The sequence below is a fragment of the Chrysemys picta genome, chromosome 8 (genome assembly GCF_011386835.1).
Source record: "Chrysemys picta bellii isolate R12L10 chromosome 8, ASM1138683v2, whole genome shotgun sequence".
In the NCBI taxonomy this organism is placed as follows: Eukaryota; Metazoa; Chordata; order Testudines; family Emydidae; genus Chrysemys; species Chrysemys picta.
Window position 1 is genome coordinate 68,260,642 of NC_088798.1, and position 22,713 is coordinate 68,283,354.

Sequence of the window (22,713 nt, forward strand, 5' to 3'; positions counted from 1 at the left end):
AATTGGGCACCAGAACCAGGCAGAACGTGCCTCACTCATTAAGGCATGCACCAGAGGGATGTGCTCACGGACATTTTTCTTCTGAAGATTCCAGTGTCCCAGAACCAGACTGGGAAATAGCAAGTGATGCCCTGTCCCAAGTCCCACTCCTTTGTGATTCCCAAATGAGATGCTGTTCACATTCAGTTAGGCAGCTCTTCAGAATGCAAGTCTCTCCCCTCTCTTGTGTTCTTTGATTAGCAAGTCAGAGTTAGCCCCCAGGTGTTTAACACCCCCATTCAGAGATGGTACCATTGTGACCATCTAGTCCAACCTCCTATGTAACACAGGCCGTAAACTGGAGCAGTTCAGAAAAAGGGAGTTTCCTGCTGCCATAGGCCACTAGACAGAGAGCAGTTATTTGCAGAAAAAAATCCTAACTGTACCAGGGAGCTGACTCGGAGCCTTCTACTGCTTTAGGCCTTGTCTACACTGCCACTTACAGCGCTGAAACTTTCTTTGTTCAGGGGTGTGAAAAAACACCCTCTGTGAGCGATACAAGTTTCAGCGCTTAAAGTGGCAGTGTAGACCGTGCACCAGCGCTGGGAGCTATTCCCCTTGCAGAGGTGGTTTTATTAAAGTGCTAGGAGACCTCTCCCCGTGCTCTGCCGTGACTATACAGCCATGTTAAAGCGCTGCCATGGCAGCACTTTAATGTCGGCTGTGCAGACATACCCTTAGTAGAGGCCAACTGCACCAGAATCAAACAGAAATGTCTATAATGAGACTGAACCCCTCCTGGCCAGGTCCCCAGCTAGTGTGCATTCATCTCTTTCCACTGAAGTCCGTGTGCCTTCTCTGCACTACCATCTCCCCAGCTGCATCAGCTAGTGTCTGAGAACCCCTCTGCTGCACACTTGGGCATGACTAACATGGGAGCAGGCTGCCAGGCTGCAACCACTCTGCTGAATTGCTGTATTATTTAACTCTCTTCCTGGTTGATTTGCTATTAAATTATGGTTAGAGTTTCATTAGCGAGCCCCATTGGGCATGGGGCTTATTAGTGTTTTATTGGCTAGATCTTTGCATGTGCATCCCTAGAGCTCAGCAGAGGGATTATGCTGATGAGCTGTGGGAGCAGATGGCTCTCTGGGCATTACAAGCCAGATTTGTAAGACAGCTCATCTCCCACTTAGGCATCTAAATAAGGGGCCAGGCTTGCCAGGGAGCTTGGCAAACTGGGCTGCTGAACTCATTTGAGAACGTGGCCTACATCGCCCCCAGCAGTTTTGGCTGGAGATCTGTCACAGCCCCATCTGCCCGAAGCTTTTGGCACTTGCTGCAGCAGTCCAAGCACCGGTGACCTGGAAACGCTGTGCCCTGGGGCATGAGTTCTTTCACCACCAAGGCATCCTTGACTATGGCACTCTGTTGAGCCTCTCTGGAGAGCTTCCTATCCATTGTGTCCTGGTAACCCACCATGTGCTTCATTAACACCTTTGCCATAAGCGTACACTGCCCTGGACTCACCACTTTTGTGCGACTCAAGCAAAATAAAATCTCAATAACCCAACAATCATAGTAATGTTGGGCTGAAAGGGACCTCGAGAGGTTGTCTAGTCCAGCCCCCTGCACCAAGGCAGGACTGAGTAACCCTAGACCAGCCATGAAAGCTGTTTGTCTCACATAAATGTTGGAGAAAGCAAAGTTTCTCAGAAGTCTGCCTCTGATACAGAAGAAGCCCAAATTAATCAGCACTCTGCATAGGCCAAGACAGGAGACATCAGGCCCCACCATGTAGGAATCTGAACTGCACTTGTGTCATTATCCACTAAGAGCAGTGAGTCAGAAAGGTGGGTCCTAACACTACACCATGCAATTCCGTAGCTTGTACAATGCACTGGAAAGCAGCCAAGATTATGCACAGAGGCAGTCAATCATTGGAATTGGTGCATCAATCACCAGGTCCTCTTGTCCGCTGCCTATCCTTCTGGGACACAAAGTGTACTTGCAGACTCACTCAGTGGAAATTTTGCAATAGACCACAAGTGGGAACTTCACAATTCCATAATTCAGAGATCACTTTGCATCGTAGATGAACAGCAAATGCACCACCTAGTGCTCTAGGGGAGGCCTTGGCCTCGGCTGCCACTCCTAGGGTGTCGCTCTCCTACTCCCCTGGTCAGACCAACTCAGCCATGCCTTCCCTCCTCTACCGCTTCTGCCTTGGATGCTGCACAAGATCCAATGAGACAGAGCGATGGTCATTCTGATCACCCCCTGCTGGCCCAGACAGTTCTGGTTTCTCAATCTCCTCTGCATGTCCTCCTGCCCATCGATTCCCATTGCCAACTTCCCCGATCTGACCCAGTACAACGGCAAGAGCCAGCATCCCAATCCACACACGCTACACCTCAGATTGTGGTATTTGGATGGACATCTACTTTAGTACAGACATGTTCTTCAGCTGTACAACATGTTCTTTCCAGCAGCAGGAGAGAGTCCACTGGGCAATGTTACCAAGCCAAGTGGAAATGCTTCACACCTTGAGCTCAACGCAAAGGAGTCTTACCAGAATCCATAGAGGTCCCCCTCATTCTGTACAAAATTCTATCCTTAAAGTCATCAGGTCTCTCCTGCAGTTCTTTGAGAGTCCACCTGGCGGCACTTAGTGCATTCCACCCTCTGGTGGAAGGTTGCTCTGTCTTTACACACCCACTAACCGCTAGGTTTTGGAAAGGCCTCCCACCCATCCAACCAACTGCACCCTAATGAGACCTGAATCTAGTTCTCTCTGTGCTGACGAAGCCATCCTTTGAGCCGTTAGCTTTGTGCTCCATATCCCTTCTTTCCATAAAAGTCGCCTTCCTGGTTGCAATTACTTCCTCAAGATGGGTTAGCGAGCTCAGAGCTAAGATGGTGGACCCTCCTTTGATGATATTCCACAAGGATAAAGTCTCCCTAGGGCTACACCCCAAATTTTTGCCAAAGATGGTCTCCCAGTTTCACTTGAATCAAGCCATTCACTTACCTGTTTTCTTCCTGTGACCACACACTTCTGCAGAGGAATGTCAACTTCATTCCCTCAACATACAGCAAGCTTTGGCCTTCTACCTACAGAGAAATAAATGAATCAGGAAATCCTCTAGACTGTTTGTTGCAGTACCAGAGAGACTCTGGGTGGGAGGGACGGGACAGGCCATCTCCACCAAGAGAATCTCCAAATGGATTTCGGGTTGCATTATACGCTGCTACCAACTGTCAGGCCTACTTCACCCTACAGGGGTGCAATCTCACTCCACGAGAGCTCAGCCTTTGACCATGGCTTCCCTTCAAGACATTCCATTTGTAGACGTATGTAGAGCAGCCACATGGAGTTCGGTGCACACCCTTGCAGCACACTATACCTTAGTGCAGGACTCGACAGCAGATACCTCCTTCAGTACTTTGGTTCTCCACACGACCATTCTATCCTCATCCTTGCACCATCCTCCTCCAACTTAGGTACTGCTTGTCAATCACCCTCAGTGGAATACAATAAGGACCATCACTCGAAGAAGAAAAGGATGTTACTTACCTGTAACAGGAGGTTCTTTGAGATGTGTGGTCCCCATTTGTATTCCACTCCCCACCCGCCTTCCCCTCTGCTGCGGATTGGTCAATTTGAAGTAGAGAGAGAACTGAAGACAAGGTCGGTCTCTCCCGCCCTTTATCGCCTCGGATGGAAGCACAAGGTGAGCCATGGTGCATGCGGAGACCAGTGGACACTAACTTTCAAATTCTCCAATTCTGGACACATTGTGCATGCCTAACCCTTCAGTGGAATACAGACAGGGACTACACATCTTGAAGAACCTCCAGTTATAGGCAAATAACCTCTTATGTTAAGGCCTAAACTTACTATTAAATCATTTAAATTAAATAAAAAAATATTATTAATCAATACATATTTGCAGCTGAAGTTTTAAAGAAGGTCAAAACTCTGCACTGATGGAAATCACTAGCTCAGCACCTGGAACTAGAGTCTGCTGAAGGGCTAAACCAGCTTTTGACAACAGTGGCCTCTTCTGCAGGTGCAAAGTGAATATTTTCATCATTTTAGTTTATTCAATTAGTTCAGCTCAATGATTAGTAAAGTAAAGAAACCAGTTGAGAATTGAAAAGGCAGGAAAGCTTGTTTTCCTCTTCCAGTCTATGAATAAAAACTAGGTGTGAGAGGATGAGCTCTACAAGTTCTAAAATCTTGACAGACATGGTAACCAGAAACAATCAGTTTAATCTACTAACTATAGATGACACTGAATTCTAATTTCTATCTGAATTGAGCTGGACACACATGAGAAGTAAAAAATTCATCATCTAGTAAATGTCAAATGCATTATTCTCCATAATAAAAATATAAAAATTAAGAATCTGAACACACAGAATTTAAGCTGTATAATTGCTTAAATAAATGCGTATAGATATAGTGTATCCTCCTGGTAGCCAAAAGAAGTACCAAATTTGGTGTAACGGCCATATGTAGTTGCACATCAACATGTTTTAATGTCTACCAGACAATAAGAATCAGCCTTTCACTAGGAAAATAACTAAAAGTACAAATGCAAAACAAGATTAAAATTGATGATTTAAATCGAAGTTTCCTGCTTACTGATTTAAATCATGATTAAAAGTTGTGACTTAAATCACTTTAACATAAATCAGTCTGCCCTGTGGGATAACTCTGGCACCTGTTTGCCGGAGAGGGTACAAAAGGTGTCTGTGCTTTGGGGGCAGGGGAGTCTGTGCTGTAAGCTGGGCCCTCTTCGCTCTCAGTAACGGGCCGCTCTTCTTTTTGCTCTGGTTACCGTGGAGCTTTGGCTTTGGGACAGGCTGTCAGGGCGACAGAGGAGTTGTGTGGCACTTACTAGCCAAGGGATCTTTCCTTTAGTTTATGGATTTGCTTTAATTTAGTCCCCACAGCAAGTATCTGAGCATCCTGATCCCCCCATGACATTCAAATTCCCCTGCACACATGCACGCACGCACACCTCTGCCCTGCCTTGCCTGGCCCTGCCTTGCCTGGCCCTGCCTTCTCTCAGCTCAAGATCAGATTGCTTCACTAGCTCTTTGTTAGACTTTCCTAGCACAAAAGACAGGGGCTCCTCCCCTTCCCTCCCGCTTAGAGCCCAGCCATACAGAGACAATTAGACCATGTCTATTCCACCCCCCGAGCAATATAAATTTCGCCAGCATAAGTCGTAGTGTGCACAGCGCTATGTCAGCAGGAGAGTTTCTCCCTCTAACAGAACTACCGCCGCTCGTTGGGGGTGGTTTAATGATGCCGGCAGGAGAGCTCTCTCCCATCGCAATAGAGGGCTACAGATGGGGTTTTACAGCGGCGCACATGAATTAGTACGGCTGTGCCGCTGTAAGCTCTGTAGTAGACATAGCCTGAGTCAATCTCATCTGTTCTTCATTCATTTCAAATGCTCCCTGGCACTCGCTGATGTCACAGCGAGAGAATGTTCTGCGGCCAGCTGGGCATGAAATGGCTTTGGGGCTGGGGGGGTCACAGTCCTCTGTGTCATTTGAAAACCCACCCCCGCTGGCCCCTTTGTTGGCAGTCTCAGCAGAGAGGCCAAGGGTCAAGTCTGAACTCCCCTCCCCATGAAGGGTGTCCCTCCAGGAGGGTGAGGTGTGTTGGCAGTGAGCAGCGTGAAGGTGGGAGTCAGACTGTGCTGGGGGCAGATAAAGGCCCTAGCGCTGCAGCCACGCCAGGCTGTCAGCTCTGCACCACACCAGGAGCTGCTCATTTGCTCCAGTCTCCCAGCTGGCTGGAGGCAGCGGAAACGTTTAAGAGCTGTCGCTCTCATTGCAGCCTTCAGGTGCTGTTCTGTCTGATTCATTTGTATCTCACGTCCAACAGCAGGTGTTCAGTGGCTTTGGGGAATTGTACTTTAGTGCTGTTATCGTTAAATTACCTTTCAAGTGCTGGCTGTCAAAGCCAATGCCTCAGCGCACACTGCCAATGTCGCAGGAAGGTGCCTGCTGCTGGGGGCAGCCTTTGAAGCTGGGCTGCGGTTTGTATGGGTGTCTAACCAGCGCTCTTTGATCTGGGCCTTTTCTCCCTGCAGTGAGATCAGTTCTGAAATACACCATGCACCAAACTCCACTTCCCGGTGTGCTCCTGTAACAGCAGTGAGCATGTGAGTGCAGCTGTGCTGCCCAGCTCACAGGGAGAAAGAGAGAGAGAGAATGTGTGTGTGTGTTGGGGGCATGAGCAACAAACCACCTGTCCCTTACCCCATACTGCTCTACCTTCCTCAACACTCAGCCAGTGCTCAGCACACAGGGTACTCTGGAACAGTGGTTCTCAAACTTATTTGATCGCGCCCCCTTCTCGGTGTCCCCTGCCACACAAGTACATACACTGACAAAAAATATCAACATTCAACTCTCACAAAATATGAAAACCACTAAGGCACTGATTCAAACAGAGCCGTTTAAGTATACAGGAAAGTGAGCTGCTGCTTACTGGCATCGCACTGTTGTTACTAGTGTGATGGGTGCTCCTGGTTTTTGGAGCAGAGCAATTCCACGAACAAGCTAACAATCCATTGTAATAGGAGCAAAAGCAAAACTGTGAGTGTGGTCGATGCTAGGGTGACCAGATGTCCTGATTTTATAGGGACAGTCCTGATATTTGGGGATTTTTCTGATATAGGCACCTATTACCCCCCATCCCCTGTCCCAATTTTTCACACTTGCTATCTGGTCACCCTAGTCGATGCTTACAATTACACGTGCGCACTGTGCTGTAGCAAATGGATTAACATACAGATGGCAACGACTTTGTATAATGCTATGCAAGCTTAACAGAAATCCATCAAAATGCACAGCGCCACCTAGAGTCAAATGCACAGTACCACCTGAGGACATGATATGTCTGGAGGAATCAGCTTTGCTAGTTATTCATTGCTGTGCGTAAAATGTGTGCAGTATGGTTTTTTTCCTACACTCCCCCTCCTCTTCCCCCCCAGAATACATTGGGCGCATTTGAGAACCTCTGCTCTGGCATACACTGGAATGACCAGGGCGATTGCCCCTCAGTTTAAGGCATGTAAATGTGTTTGAGTCAGACTGTGATTTCCTGAGACAAGGCTCAAATGATCCCAAAAGGGTGGGGAGACTGACCAGCCTGCGCCAGATTCAGAGTTGCCCAATGTCGGTGACATAGCAATATACTTTACTACCAGCCTTCAGCCGTTAGTATTTCGTATTTATGTTCTGGAGTCCGTAGGGAGCCCCAGGCCTAAACCAGGACCCCATTGTGCTAGCGCTGTACAAACACAGCACAAAGAGACAGTCCCAGCCTCAAAGAGCTGGCAATCTAAGGACAAGACAAGAGACACAGATACAGACAGACAGACGGGGAGAACAAGGACACAGTGAGACAGATTAGTTACCACAATAGCCCATGGTCTCAGTGTGCCGGAGCCTAACGGTTGTCAATACCTTCTGTCCCCAAGGACCCCCAAGTGCTTACTGTTGTCAGATGCTACCGGTGTGGTGTTCTGCTTTCTCCTATGTTGATATCACTCGGCTGCATGCGTGTGTTCCCTGTGTGTGCTGCCCAAGCTCTGCGCAGATAGCTGACACAGCAGACCCGAAGAGAACCCCCAATAACCACAGAGTCTAGTAAGATGCAAAGTCACGTCAACTAGGTTTATTGCGACCTTGGACACAATTGCAGTTCCCTGTAGGTTTCTTAGCCTAATTCAAGGCATACTACGAGAAAGTGCCTCTTGGCAAGGACCCGGCTCAGTGGCGGGACTTTCCACTACCCCCGTGGCCGGACAAAGATATCCACTCAGGGATGCATTCTTATACACAGATACAAACAAGTTACACATCACTCCTGACGTATTGAGGTGCAACCCCTCTATGCAGCAAGGTACAACCCCTCTACGTAGTAAGGTGCCACCTCTCACCTTGTACATGTCGGTTCGATCAAAACAACTCAATCCATCATTTTACCCTTTTGCCCCTGTCATTGGGATGGGTCGGCCTGTTCCATGTTATCTGTGGAATGTTCCAGTATAGTGTATGTTCTGATATCTGGTGTTCAGTACCTGTTAGGTATGTCTCTTTTTGCAGCATCAGCCCTTTCCTTGCCAGCTTCTGTGAGCAGGGCCTGCCTCTGGCTCACAGCTTAACTTCACTTTATGTTAGCAAAGTCTTGACCATTACTTTAGTTCAGGCCTTAGGCCTCATACCAGGCCTCTGATACCAAGGTTTATATCTCAGGGCCTCCTCTTACTACACTTACCACACAGAAGTGCACGTCAGCATCACAGCAGCGTGGGCCAAGAACTGCTTGCAGTAGAACCTGCAGGGGGCTTGGGGAGGCTGAGCAGGAATTTGCTGGATCTGAGTGGCTACTTTAACAACCAGCCAACCCCCCCTTTCTGTTTGTAGAGATCAACGTCCGAGGGGTTCTTGCTCTGCCATAGGATGGACCACATCTTCCTAGAGATCAGCTCATGGAGCCTCAGCGCTGCCCAACCCACAGTCACACAGACCCAGCCCCACTGCACTGACCCACCTTGCCCCTGTTGGTGCTCACATAATGTCCCTGCCCTGTGAAGATGTGAGAGCTGGGACATGTTTTGTGTAGTTCTCATTGCCTCTGAGCTGGTCAGTGTAGCCAGTTAGTTTGTTCTATCATCCACATATCATTGTATTAAGTGATGTTATGGTCAGTTCATATACAATCAATGCTAAATAGATTGAAGTTGTAGGCTTATAGACGTATAGGATTGACAGTGATGAGTGTGTATTAAGTAGATAAGGAAAGCAAGGCTGAAACGCACAGCCTACAGGCTGAGACCTGTAAGATGTCAGCTTAGCCATACTAGGCCGTAGGCATCAGAATGCTTAACATGAGTGAGTCACTAGGAATAACCCTATGCCCATAAAGTCACACGGTTATGGTAAAGATGGGCCAGTAGGTGATTGCAGTAGACCAGAATGTATTGTCTGAGACCACAAGACAACTGATTGTAACATCAAGGAATGTCTGGGTTGACCGCATGGTATATGTTGTGCGTAAATGCTAACGAGAATAAGAGGAACTAGAAACAACCTATAAAACGGGGCACCCCAATGTTCCTGCGGTGTAGAAGTACAGATAAGGAAAAGACGGCTGACACCTTCATGCATATGCATAAGGCGTTAGGCATAGGTAGAATTGCAATATATAAAGGGTTCCCCGGTTGGGTAAAAGTGGGAATACCCACAGGAAAAACCCCAGTAGCAGCTCTCCCCCTACTAATGATCAGTTGGTGAGAGGTCCATCGTTCCCATGAATGTCATTGGGGATGTGAGGATGACTGCAGGTATAATTACTGCATAGGTTTGTGGAGGGTTTCTATAGGCATGGGTAGTTGTAACTTTGTTTAGTGCGTTAATAAAACTTTGTGCTGGTGATTGTGTCTGCAGTTGGTATCCTTGGACTTTGTGTGTTCCTAGAGCCTCCGCATTTGAGAAAAGCACCAGAGACAATTTTGCTCTGTTGAGCTTGAAACTGTAGCGACTAGAGCCAAACCCACGGTGGTGTAATACAACATCACTACATTCACTTTAAATGAAAGGGTACATTAGCCACTGGTCACAGCCAGCTGCGTGGGGCAGAAGGCCAGCAAATGCTCCAGGAACAGCTAGTGATGGGAAGCAGTGGGGTGGGGTATGGATATGGACTGGCCCTGGGAGGGTGTGCGTGCTGTGTGGTCCAGCCCTGTGGGTTAGCATCCCAACTTCTGAGTGACTTGCTGACATCTTTGCCTAGGTACTTTTTTTCTCTGAAGATTTGCAATAAAAATGGATGATGAATGTAACATCCCGTCTTCCCCGAAAAGCTGTCACTGGGTCGTTAGTGCCACCAGGAGTTGGCATTGCAGCCAGCCGGGGCATTGAGGAGGGGGCTGTCTTTCTTGAGCTTCTAACACAGGATACTGGCGTAGTGGCACTGTTGGTCCCAGCTGGTATGACATATTGTGTATCAGTGTCCCTGTCATACGCTCTGGTTGTGTGTGAGAGAGAAGCGGGGAGCAGGAGACCGACAGGGAGAGCAAGATCCTTGTGGGCTAGAATGTACGTGCTTCTGTTTGCACATGTGCGTGTGTTTGTACGTGTACATGCGTGTGTGGGTGTGCCTGTGTGCACGTGTGTGTGCGAGTGTACGAGAACCTTCCTTTGCCCTCCGCCCCAGCGCCCAATGCCGGCAATCGGGTGCTGCTTGGTGGGAGGGCGTGGGCAGGTGGTGCAGGGGGTTCACTGGCCTTTCCCTTACCTCCCCCAGTATGAGTTTAAAGCAAAGAACATCAAGAAGAAGAAAGTGAGTCTCCTGGTGTCAGTGGACGGGGTGAAGGTACTGCTGAAGAAGAAGAAGAAGGTAAGAGCCTCTGCCCCCCGCCCCCTGAGCCAGCACTGCCTGTGCGGCGGGGTCCTCTCCACCTGCGGGGACAGGTCTGGGCCCCTTAGTGTGAGTGATGGGGCTATGGCTGTCACAGGCTCTGGGGTGTGTCCTGCCAGCTGGCCTCTTGGGCAGAGGGGTGAGGGAGTTGCCCCTGCAGCCAGGTGCAGAGCTCTAGCTAGCTGTGCCTGTGTATAGAAAGGGCCTGTCTGTTTACAGAGGCTTTGCACGGAGCAGGCCCTTTGGTTGGTGGGGCCTAGAGGGGCTGCAGGGATTGGCCAGGCCCAGCCTGCAGCAAACACACTGCTTGCCTCAGGCTGCAGCAAGTTCTCTGTGGGAAGTACCAGGCCCAGAGGGAGGGGGATTTCATATCCAACCCCTCTTTTCTGCCGGGGCAGCCTGCGGGGCTGTGGATGAGGGAGCTGCATTGTCATTAGCAGAAAGCTTGGGGGTGGGGGAGCCCCAGCCCCCAGGGTTACACTGGTATCTCCCCAAGAGCGCCCAGGTTAGTATGGGCCAGCCCTGGCCTGGGGGGACGCACCTTTCACATCGCCCCATTGGCTAAGCCCGGGAAGTACCAGCATCTGAGCGGCACTGTCCCGGAGTGGTGGCTGGTCATAGAATCATAGAACATCAGGGTTGGAAGGGACCTCAGGAGATCATCTAGTCCAACCCCCTGCTCAAAGCAGGACCTAATCCCAACTAAATCATCCCAGCCAGGGCTTTGTCAAACCTGACCTTAAAAACCTCTAAGGAAGCAGATTCCATCACCTCCCTAGGTAACCTATTCCAGTGCTTCACCACCCTCCTAGTGAAAAAGTTTTTCCTAATATCCAACCTAAACCTCCCCCACTGCAACTTGAGACCATTACTCCTTGTTCTGTCATCTGCTACCACTGAGAACAGTCTAGATCCATCCTCTTTGGAACCCCCTTTCAGGTAGTTGAAAGCAGCTATCAAATGAAAGCAGCTCATTTTTCTCTTCTGCAAACTAAACAAGCACAGTTCCCTCAGCTTCTCCTCATAACTCATGTGCTCCAGCTCCCTAATCATTTTTGTTGCCCTCTGCTGGACTCTTTCCAATTTTTCCACATCCTTCTTGTAGTGTGGGGACCAAAACTGGACACAGTACTCCAGGTGAGGCCTCACCAATGTCAAATAGAGGGGAATGATCACGTCCCTCGATCTGCTGGCAATGCCCCTACTTATACAGCCCAAAATGCCGTTAGCCTTCTTGGCAACAAGGGCACACTGTTGACTCATATCCAGCTTCTCGTCCACTGTAACCCCTAGGTCCTTTTCTGCAGAACTGCTGCCTAGCCACTCGGTCCCTAGTCTGTAACAGTGAATGGGATTCTTCCATCCTAAATGCAGGACTCTGCACTTGTCCTTGTTGAACCTCATCAGGTTTCTTTTGGCCCAATCCTCTTATTTGTCTAGGTCCCTCTGTATCCTATCCCTACCCTCCAGCGTATCTACCACTCCTCCCAGTTTAGTGTCATCTGCAAACTTGCTGAGAGTGCAGTCCATGCCATCCTCCAGATCATTAATGAAGATATTGAACAAAACCGGCCCCAGGACTCATCCTTGGGGCACTCCACTTGAAACCGGCTGCCAACTAGACATGGAGCTGTTGATCACTACCCATTGAGCCCGACAATCCAGCCAGCTTTCTATCCACCTTATAGTCCATTCATCCAGCCCATACTTCTTTAACTTGCCGGCAAGAATACTGTGGGAGACCGTATCAAAAGTTTGCTAAAGTTTGCTAAAGTCAAGCAATAACACATCCACTGCTTTCCCCTCATCCACAGACCCACTTTTCTCTTCATAGAAGGCAATTAGGTTAGTCAGGCATGACTTGCCCTTGGTGAATCCATGCTGACGGTTCCTGATCACTTTCCTCTCCTCTAAGTGCTTCAGAATTGATTCCTTGAGCACCTGCTCCATGATTTTTCCAGGGACTGAGGTGAGGCTGACTGGCCTGTAGTTCCCCGGATCCTCCTTCTTCCCTTTTTTAAAGATGGGCACTACATTAGCCTTTTTCCAGTCATCCGGGACCTCCCCCAATTGCCAGGAGTTTTCAAAGATAACGGCCAACGGCTCTGCAATCACATCCGCCAACTCCTTTAGCACCCTCGGATGCAGCGCATCCGGCCCCATGGACTTGTGCTCGTCCAGTTTTTCTAAATAGTCCCGAACCACTTCTTTCTCCACAGAGGGCTGGTCAACTTCTCCCCATACTGTGCTGCTCAGCGCAGCAGTCTGGGAGCTGACTTTGTTCGTGAAGACAGAGGCAAAAAAAGCATTGAGTACATTAGCTTTTTCCACATCCTCTGTCACTAGGTTGCCTCCCTCATTCAGTAAGGGGCCCACACTTTCCTTGACTTTCTTCTTGTTGCTAACATACCTGAAGAAACCCTTCTTGTTACTCTTAACATCTCTTGCTAGCTGCAACTCCAAGTTTGATTTGGCCTTCCTGATTTCACTCCTGCATGCCTGAGCAATATTTTTATACTCCTCTCTGGTCATTTGTCCAATCTTTCACTTCTTGTAAGCTTCTTTTTTGCATTTAAGATCAGCAAGGATTTCACTGTTTAGCCAAGCTGGTCGCCTGCCATATTTACTATTCTTTCTACACATCGGGATGTTTTTTTCCTGCAACCTCAATAAGGATTCTTTAAAATACAGCCAGGTCAGGTGCAGCCGGCCAGGCAGGAGTGAGGGACATGGTCTGCTGCTAACCCCTGCGAGGCCTCACTCTGCTGCCTGGCCCGGTGTCACCATGGGCACCAAGGCAACACCCACCCCCTGGCTGGCTGCATTGTACCCTGCTCTGCCCAGGTGTGAGTGGGGATCCAGCGGCTGGGTAGTGGGGGGTCCGGCCCAAATAGTGGGATTCATCTTCTGCCCTGGCTACACTGGTGTAAAGGGGCAGGAAATAGCCCCCGTATGGCTGGAGAACGAGTGCTGGCTCTGCCCCCGGGCAGAAAGTGTCTTGGTGGGGGGAGCTGAGGCAGTCCAGCGCTGCAGTGGCTCAGACAGGGCCCTGGCCCTGGCAGCCCCTGGCTAGCAGTGGTGTAATCTGCCTCCCCTCTGTTCCAGGCCTTGGGGTGAGTCAGGCCCAGGGAGCGAAGAGAGTGGGTTTGCACCACAGTGGGCCAGATGTGTCCCTCTCCCCAGAGCAGAGCTGGCCATGCACACTGGAAGGGAGCAGTGCTTCACTTTGGCCCAAGCAAGCTGGCCCATTGCATGCTGGGAACAGCATCTTGGTAGTAACAATGAAGGTGCTGACAACCTGCGCCTGTGGATCGGCCAGGACTGGGGGGCCCTGGGCAAAGCAGGCCCCACAGAGGAGGCCAATAAGCCACAACCAGTGAGACCTGCAGGATGTGGCCTGTGTGCCGCAGGAGGGTATGAAATATATGTCCCAGTGAGCTGTACAGGGCTGGGGAACTGTCTCCTCAAGGGAAGCAATGGAGGCCAAATATAAACATGATCATCAATATCTTTAATGGTCCATGGCTCATGGGTAGGGCCCTACCGAATTCACAGCCTTGAAAAACCCATCACAGACCGTGAAATCTGGCCTCCCCCTGTGAAATCTAGTCTTTTGTGTGCTTTTACCCTATGCTATACAGATTTCATGAGGGAGACCAGCATTTCTCAAACTGAGAGTCCTGACCCAAAAGGGAGTTGCAGGGGGGTTGCAAGGTTATTTTAGGGGGGTCGTGGTATCGCCACCCTTATTTCTGCACTGCTGCCTTCAGAACTGAGTGGCCGGAGAGTGTTGGCTGCTGACTGATGGCCCAGCTCTGCGGGTAGCAGCGCAGAAGTAAGGGTGGCAACACCATACCATGCCATCCTTACTTCTGTGCTGCTGCTGATGGGGCACTGCCTGCAGAGCTGGTTTCCTGACCAGCAGACGCCGCTCTCCAGCTGCCCAGCTCTGAAGGCAGCACCACCGCCAGCGGCAGTGCCAAAGTGAGGGTAGCAATACTGCAACCTCCCTTCCAATAACCTTGCGACCCCCCCACATGTTCTTTTTGCGTTAGGATCCCTAGAATTACAACACCGTGAAATTTCAGATTTAAACTGAAATCATGAAATTTAAAAAATTTTAAATCTTATGACCGTGAAATTGACCAAAATGGACTGTGAATTTGGTAGGGCCTGGAACAATGCTGCCTCTGGCGGGACACAACTGAGAGTATCAATTCAGGACAAATTGTTTAGAGCAGGGCAGTTACAGCCCAAGGCTGGGTTTCCTTTACTATCAAGACACACCAAACCAGCCAAACAAAGAGGACCCCAGTTTTACCCCACTGGCTAACCATCAGTCATACTAGCAATTCCCTCAGACATTCCAGTTTCCCAGTATCATCACCAGCAGCCACTTCTTATGGGGACAAATGGTTATGAAAACCAATACCCCAGTAAAAGAAAAAGGGTTCTCCCAATCCCAAAGGACCAAGCCCCAGATCCAGGTCTATATACAAGTTAGATCTTACCCACAAATTATGCTGTTGCCAATCCTTTAGAATCTAAAATCTAAAGGTTTATTCATAAAAAGAAAGAAATAAGGTGAGAGTTAAAATTGGTTAAATGGAATCAATTACATACCGCAATGGCAAAGTTCTTGATTCAGGGTTGTAGCAATGATGGAATAAACTGCAGGTTCAAATCAAGTCTCTGGAGTACATCCACAGCTTGGATGGGTCATTCAGTCCTTTGTTCAGAGCTTCAGTGTAGCAAAGTCCCTACAGAAGTAAGAAGCAGTACTGGAGACAAAGTAGAGGGGTTTCCAGGGCCTTTTATATTCTTTCTCTTTTGGGTGGAAACCCCTTTGTTCTCCTGTGCAAAATCACAGCAACAAGATGGAGTTTGTAGCCACCTGGGCAAGTCACATGTCCATGCATGACTCAGTTTGCAGGTGGCAGCCATTGCTCACATGCTACCTTGAATGTCCCAGGAAGACTTCTCATATGTGGATTGAAAGTCTCCCAAGGTCCATTGTCAGTTAAGTGGTTCTTGATTGGACACGTAATCTGCAAATTCCTTTCTCAAGAAGCTGACCAAATGCTTCACTAATGCTACTTAGAATCAAACACATTGAGATACAAGTATATAGCCAATATTTATAACTTCAATTACAAAAATGGTACACACATACAGATAGCATAATCATAACCAGCAAATTATAACCTTTTCATAGACACCTCACACGATAACCTTTGTACAATATTTGTTGTAAATATATAACAGTGGTTGCAACAATGATCTATACAGTTCATGTCAATAACGTAACACGGCCCTACTCATTGGTCCATTTCAGGAGCAAGGAACAGGAGCAGCTGAGGGAGAGAATTAGCCTGATGTGCCACGGACATGATTATTTAATTAACCCTTGTTAATGAGGATAAAAGTAGGTCCCGTTCCACATAGTGACCCTGAGATATTCATACAGCACTACTGGGAAGGGGCAGAAAAGAGAATTTTTCTCACAGAGATGAGCTAGTTCCAACGGGAAATAATTGCAGTGTCCCAGCAGCACCTAGTACGGAGCTGCCTGCGCATCCATACGCCCAATGCAGGCCCCTCAGAGGAAGGGAAATGCATCGTCAGTGTCATAACAAACACCATCATGGCCTGGGCATTGACCGTCATGGACCACCTGCTTCCTTGGAAAAAGAGGGGACGTGGCTGGGACTGGGGGTATGTGAGGGTGACTGGGGGATATTGCTGAGATTGGGGGACCCCTTGGATGAGTGGGGAACACAGCTGGGACTGGGGGATCCCCTGGAAGGGGAGGGGACACAGCTGGGACTGGGTGTGTGTGAGGGTGACTGGGGGACATGGCTGGGACTAGGGGGGGGTGAAGGTGACTGGGGGACACAGCTGGGACTGGGTGTGTGTGGGTGATGGGGGGACACAGCTGGGACTGGGTGTGTGTGAGGGAGATGGGGGGACACCGCTGGGACTGGGTGCATGTGGGTGACTGGGGGACACAGCTTGGACTGTGTGTGTGTGAGGGTGACTGGGGGGACATGGCTGGGACTGGGGGACCCCCTGGAAGGAGAGGGGACACAGCTGGGATTGGGGAGGCAGCCATGGGTGAGGAGCAGAATCCCACCCCATGCCACACAGCCCCCCAGCCCCAGGCTGCACCCCCTATGTGCCAGGCAAGTGGGAGAGCCATTGAGCACGTGCCCACAAGCTGAATCATGCCCCTCCTGGGAACGCATCGTGTGAATGGGCTGGTGTGTGTGTTCATCGCTTCCCTCTGCTGGCTCAAGTCAGAGCTGCTCCGCACTGAGCTGAAGGCCCTCCCCTGCTGTCAGCCAACGGCGGCTCAGTGGCAGGGGCTTGCGCACTTTGACCCCTGCTCCACATAGACTTCCAAGTGCTCTTCATCACCCAGCACCCTTGGGGCAGGTGCTGACTGCCCCCGCTCTGTCGGTCATCTTAAGGGGCCACAGTTGGCTCTCCCCGTGGACACGCTCCCCCGGCTCCCCTCATGCCCTGCTAAGGCACTTTGGGAAGGGCTGTGGGCAGGGAGCTGGCCCTGCCATACGTGCCCATGCAGAGGTGCTTTCCGTGGAGAAAGCACTGCGTTCCCCAGAGCTTTCGGCAGGACAAGCTCGCTGGGGACAGAGGCTCAACTCTGTATGTGAGGGGCTGTGTGGGGAGCTGGGCACTCATTAGGACTCTGACGTCTCCAGGGGCTGCAGTGCAGTATCTCCGTGCTAGGGATGGCTGCGTTCTGCTTTGAGTGACGGTCCCTATTGCATTCCACCGCGGGCTACGGATGTGCACTAGGCGCCCGGAGCCAGAGAATGTGAAAGTCATGACATTGGTCTGCGTATGCGCCTGGCTTACCTCCACCTTCCAAATGAGAGGATAAAGTGCGGGATGGACCAACCACCTCTCCAGTTCCTTCTCACCACTGCAGGGTCCGGATCGGAACCCCTCCGTGTCTGTAGCTTCAACTTCGTCCCTTAAAATGTAAAAAATGTAAATCATTTTAGCATTTTATATGGTTCGTAATTTTAGTGTTAGATTGATCTTTGGGGGACACCCTCCCATACCCTGTGCGGGTACTGGACTGTGCCCAGGACTTTGGGCTTCAGACTCTGCACTTCCTGCGCATGATCCTTCTTGATCAGCGATGACCATCAATGCTGCCCATAGTGCCTCGGGGAAGCTCACATTGCAGCAAGGTGCAGCATCTGCTGCTCCTTCCCCAGCCCTACCTGAGAGGGGCGGGAACTCTGCCTCTGAAAACACCTCATGAGCCATGAGACCACAATCGGATTCAGGCCAGGGAACCCTCCATACCTCGCCTGACTTAGCAAGAAGCGAGTCTCCTGCTCATAGACTCATAGACTTTATGGTCAGAATGGACCATCATGATCATCTAGTCGACCTCCTGCACATTTCAGGCCACAGAACCTCACCCACTCTTGCAATAGGCCTATAACTTCTGGCTGAGTTACTGAGTCCTCAAATCATGGTTTAAAGGCTTCAAGTTACAGAGAATCCACCATTTACACTGGTATAAACCTGCCCGTGACTCGTGCCCCAAGCTGCGAAGGAAGGTAAAAAAACCCCAAGTTTTCAGCCAATCTGACTTGGGGCGAAATTCCTTCCCGACCCCAAATATGGCAATCAGTTAGACCCTGAGAATGCGGGCAAGACACCTGGGAAAGAATTCTCTGTAGTAACTCAGAGTCCTCCCCATCTAGTGCCCCATCTCTGGCAGCTGGAGATATTTGCTGCTAGCAGTCACTAGGCAGTCCCATCAGACCATCCCCTCCATACACTTATCAAGCTCAGTCTTGAAGCTAGTTAGGTTTTCTGCCCCCACTGCTCCCCTTGGAAAGCTGTTCCAGAACTTCACTTCTAAACCTTCATCTAATTTCAAGCCTAAACTTGTTGATGGCCAGTTTATATCCATTTGGTCTTGTGTCTACATTGGCACTTAACTTAAAAAACTCCTCTCCCTCCCTGGTGTTTATCCCTCTGATGGATTTATAGAGAGCAATTCTATCTCCCTCAGCCTTCGTTTGGTTAGGCTAAACAAGTCAAGCTCTTTGGTGATATGTCTGACATTGGTGGCAGAAAATCTACTGCCATAGAGTCCTGGCGGGATCTTCTCAGGAGCCAAGGAAGCACTCTCATACGCCTGAAACTAAGTCTGCCTTGAAATCCACTTTGAAGAAGTTGGATGTGGCTCTGAGCAAGCCCAGCACCTCAGCCCAAGAGGGCTTTATACACCCTAAGTCCGAGAGGCTTTACAAGAAAGTCCATAAACACAGGTAGGGCTGTTTGGCACCACCTGCCCCCCCCCCCATCTGCATTTCCACCCCCAAGAGGGCAGAAAAATATTCTTATGTGCTGGCGAAAGGGGCTGAGTTTTTGTTTTCTCACCCCAGTCCCAACTCTTTGGTAGTCCAAGCAGCTTCCAAAAGGGTTAGACAGCAATACCCCCAGTCTACCCCTGTGGACAAAGAGGGTAAACGTCTAGACCTACTGGGGAGAAAGGTCTTTTCGTCATCTAGCTCCAGTTCAGGATAGCCAACTACCAAGCACTACTGGCCAAGTATGGTTTCCTGAACTATTCAAAGTTGGCAGAGTTCACAGACAGCCCTTCACAACAGGACAGAGCTTGTTTCCAGGCACTGATAGACGAAGGCAAAGACTGCTCTCCAATCCGCAGTGATGCCACGGACATCTCTAGAGCCATGGATATGGCCATTGTTATGTGCAGAGTCATGGCACCATGTGTCAGGGTTCCCTAAAGAGGTTCCAGAATACTGGGGAGGACCTCCCCTTTAGTGAATCATAGTTGTTCAGTCAGAAGTCAGACGAGTCCCTTCATACCTTAAAGGACTCGATACCTCCATACCTTAAAGGACTCTCTGTGGATATATACACCTGTCCCCAAGGGAAAGTTCCATTGACAGTCATCTGGAGTCTAGACTTAGACCCATGGCTCAACAGTTTTTTCATCAGAGGCCCTACAAAACACCACTCAAAAGGCAGAAGGTTCAAGGGACCCATATCCCTACATCTGTGGCAACAGGCTCAGCTTCCCAATCTCAGCCTCCAACGAGGCACTATTTTTTACAGGACCTCGAGAGCTGCTGCGAGCCACTGAGTCCGACATCGCCTGACCGTCACACACCATTTGGAGGTCATCTAACACTCTTTATCATCAGCTGGAGTGCAATAACCATAGACCAGTGGGTGCTGAACATCATCCTCTCTGGCTATACGATTGAGTTTGCATCTCTACCTCCTGCACAACCCCCTTCGGGAACCATTCTCAAACAAGAGGTACTCTACTTATTAGACCAAAGAGCAATAGAACATGTCCCTTCTCAATACCAAGTGAGTGGCTTTCACTCAGCTTACTTCATGATACCCCAAAAGAAGGGCAGATGGAGACCAATTCTCAACCTCCGCCACCCGAATGGCTTCATTCACAAATTCAAGTTTTGTGTGGGCATGCTGGTCTCTATAATACCATCCCTAGAAAAGGATATGTGGTTTACAGCTCTGGATATGGAGGATGCCTACTTTCATGTCAATATTCATCTCACTCACAGGTGCTTCCTCAGATTCGTGGTGGGCCCTGACCTTTTTCAGTGCAGAGTGTTCCCTTTCAGCATAGCAACCACTCCCAGAGTCTTCACCAAAGTATTTGCAGTAATGGCAGCTCAGGCCAGATATCTTGATCTCATTGTCTCTGCTACCTCAAGGATTGGTTCCTTGTTGCCAGATCCCAACAGGAGGCCCATAAGTCAACTCTAATGATGCTACATCTTCTCTCTTCCCTGGATATTAGCATAAACACAAAAATATCTGTTCTCATATCCTCACAGTCTCTGGACTTCATCGGGGCCACCCTGGATTTGGTCACTGCAAGAGTGTACTTGCCCAAAGACAGGTTTCAGACCATGAACAACATTATAGCCCAGATTACAAACAACCCTCAAGTACTGATCAGGACTTGCCTCTCTCTCTCCAAGGTCATATGGCCACCTGGACTCATGTCACTCCATTCGCAAGACTATACCTTCATTGCCTTCAAGTGTGGCTTCAGTCGGCATACTTTCCAAACTGCCATCCCATGAGCTTCATGGTAACACTCCCTGCAAATGGTTTCTTCCCTACTGTGGTGAATGGATCCTTGACAGGTATACGTGTGCGTCCCTTTTCTCCCCTCCTCGCCACAGACACATGCCTGTTTGGTTGGATGCCCCAAGAGTCCAGGAGGCACCTCCACATTCTGAAGTTGGGCACTGTTCAGAAGGCATGTGAAGCTTTTCTCCAATTCATCTGTGCTCACCATGTCCTGATACTGTCCGACAACATTACATCCGTCATCTATATCAACAAGCAGGGAGGAGCGAGATACATCTCCCAGTGTGTGGAAGAGGTCAGCTTGTGGAACTGGTGCATGAGCAACCAAGCACCCTATCAGTAGCCTATCTTCCTGGGAAACAAAATATGCTCTTGGACACCATCAGCAGGCATTTTTAGCTGACCATGAGTGGGAACTCCACAACTCGGTACTGTGCAACATCCTTGATCTATGGGGAACTTTAACCGGGGGTCTGTTCCATAGGGAACAGAAAATGCACCACCTGCTACCCCAGAGGAGCCCGAGGTCACCACTCTCAAGGTGATGCTCTGATTCTCCCTTGGTCAGATCAATTGAACTATGATTCCTTCTGCTATGATCAATTGAACTATGATTCCCTCCGCTATCACTCCTGCCATGAGTTCTATGCAAAATCAGATAGCACCAAGCATGAGTTATCCTGATCGCCTCTTCCTGGCCCAGACAGTTTTGGTTCCCAAATCTCCTGCACATATCATCACAGGTACCTATCATTCTCCTGACATTTCCCGAGCTCCTGACCCAACGGAACAGCAAGATCGAGCACCTCGATCCATGTACGCTTCACCTCAGGGCTTGGGTTTTGGATGGGCATCGTCCTTAGAATACTCATGTTCCACAGCTATACGAGATGTACTTTCCAATAGTAGGAAGGATTCCACTAGACAGTGTTACCTGGAAAAGTGGAAACGTTTTTCTTCTTCGGTGCATCAAAAGAATATTCTTCCACAAAATACAGGTATCCCTCTGATTGTGGGTACATCCTTTCTCTAAAGACATTTGGCCTGTCCATCAGCTCCTCACGAGTCCACTTGGCAGTGATCAGTGTGTGCCATTCTCCCTTTCAAGGGCACTCAGTCTTCACTCACCCACTGACCACCAGATTTTGGAATAATCAGAACCATCCCCCCGTTCCCAAGCCTGTCCCTCAGTGGGACTTGAACCTTGTTCTCTCTGCACTCAAAAGGCCACCCTTAGAACCCCTAGCTTCCTGTTCCATGTCCCTGCTCTCTGTGAAGATCTTGTTTCTTTTAGGTATCACCTCAGCTGGAAGGGTTGGTGCACTTGGCGCGACGATGGCAGATCCTCTGAACTCTGTATTCCATAAAGATAAGGTTTTGTTACGTTTACACCCCAAATTTTCTTTCAATTTCACTTGAACCAATTGATCCACTTACCTGTGTTCTTTCCTAAAGCACACACTTCCTGACAGGAGCAGAGACTCCACACCCTCGATGTGTGGTGGGCCTTGGCCTTTAACCTACACAGAACAAGACCAATCAGGAAGTCCCCAAGACTGTTCATTGCTATAACAGAAAGACTCAGTGGACACGCAGAGGCTTTCCAAATGGATCTCTGGCTGCATTCTGCTCTGCTATCAGCTCACAGACCCACAGACTCTTAAGGTCAGAAGGGATCATCATGCTCATCTAGTTTGACCTCCTGCGCATCGCAGGCCACAGAACTTCACCCACTCCTGTAATAGACCCCTAACCTCTGGCTGAGTTACTGACATCCTCAAATCAGGGTTTAAAGGCTTCAAGTTACAGAAAATTCAACATTAATTCATCAGCTATCGAACCCTTCCCTCCGCCCCCCAGGGGTAAGAGCTCATTCCAGGAGAGCACAAGCAGCAATTCTGGCAGTGCTTCAGGAGGTGCCCTTCCTTGATGTCTGTAAACCAGCCACGTGGGGCTCCATTCACACCTTTACGAGACACTATGCCCAGGTCAGGTCTCCTCTGCTGGTGCCTCCTTTGGAACAGCTGTCCTTCGCTTAGCCCAGCTGTCGGCTTCCTCACACCCTCCTCCCACTGCTTGTCAATCACCCCTGGTGGAATACAGTAGGGAACAGCACTAGAAGAAGAAGG

The 22,713-nt window shown here is 49.5% G+C and overlaps 1 protein-coding gene across 16 annotated transcripts in view; it reads left to right on the forward strand.

Moving 5' to 3' along the window:
- Positions 1-22,713, forward strand: part of NOS1AP (nitric oxide synthase 1 adaptor protein) — a 183,133-nt gene that overhangs the window by 109,992 nt on the left and 50,428 nt on the right. For 14 of the 16 annotated variants that reach the window (XM_065554764.1, XM_065554765.1, XM_065554753.1 and 11 more), the window contains one exon: positions 10,322-10,414. The exons of the other annotated variants lie outside the window; for them this stretch is intronic. In XM_065554764.1, coding sequence (XP_065410836.1) covers positions 10,322-10,414 — 93 coding nt within the window. The remainder of the gene's footprint in view (positions 1-10,321; positions 10,415-22,713) is intronic. 16 annotated transcript variants of the gene reach the window in all.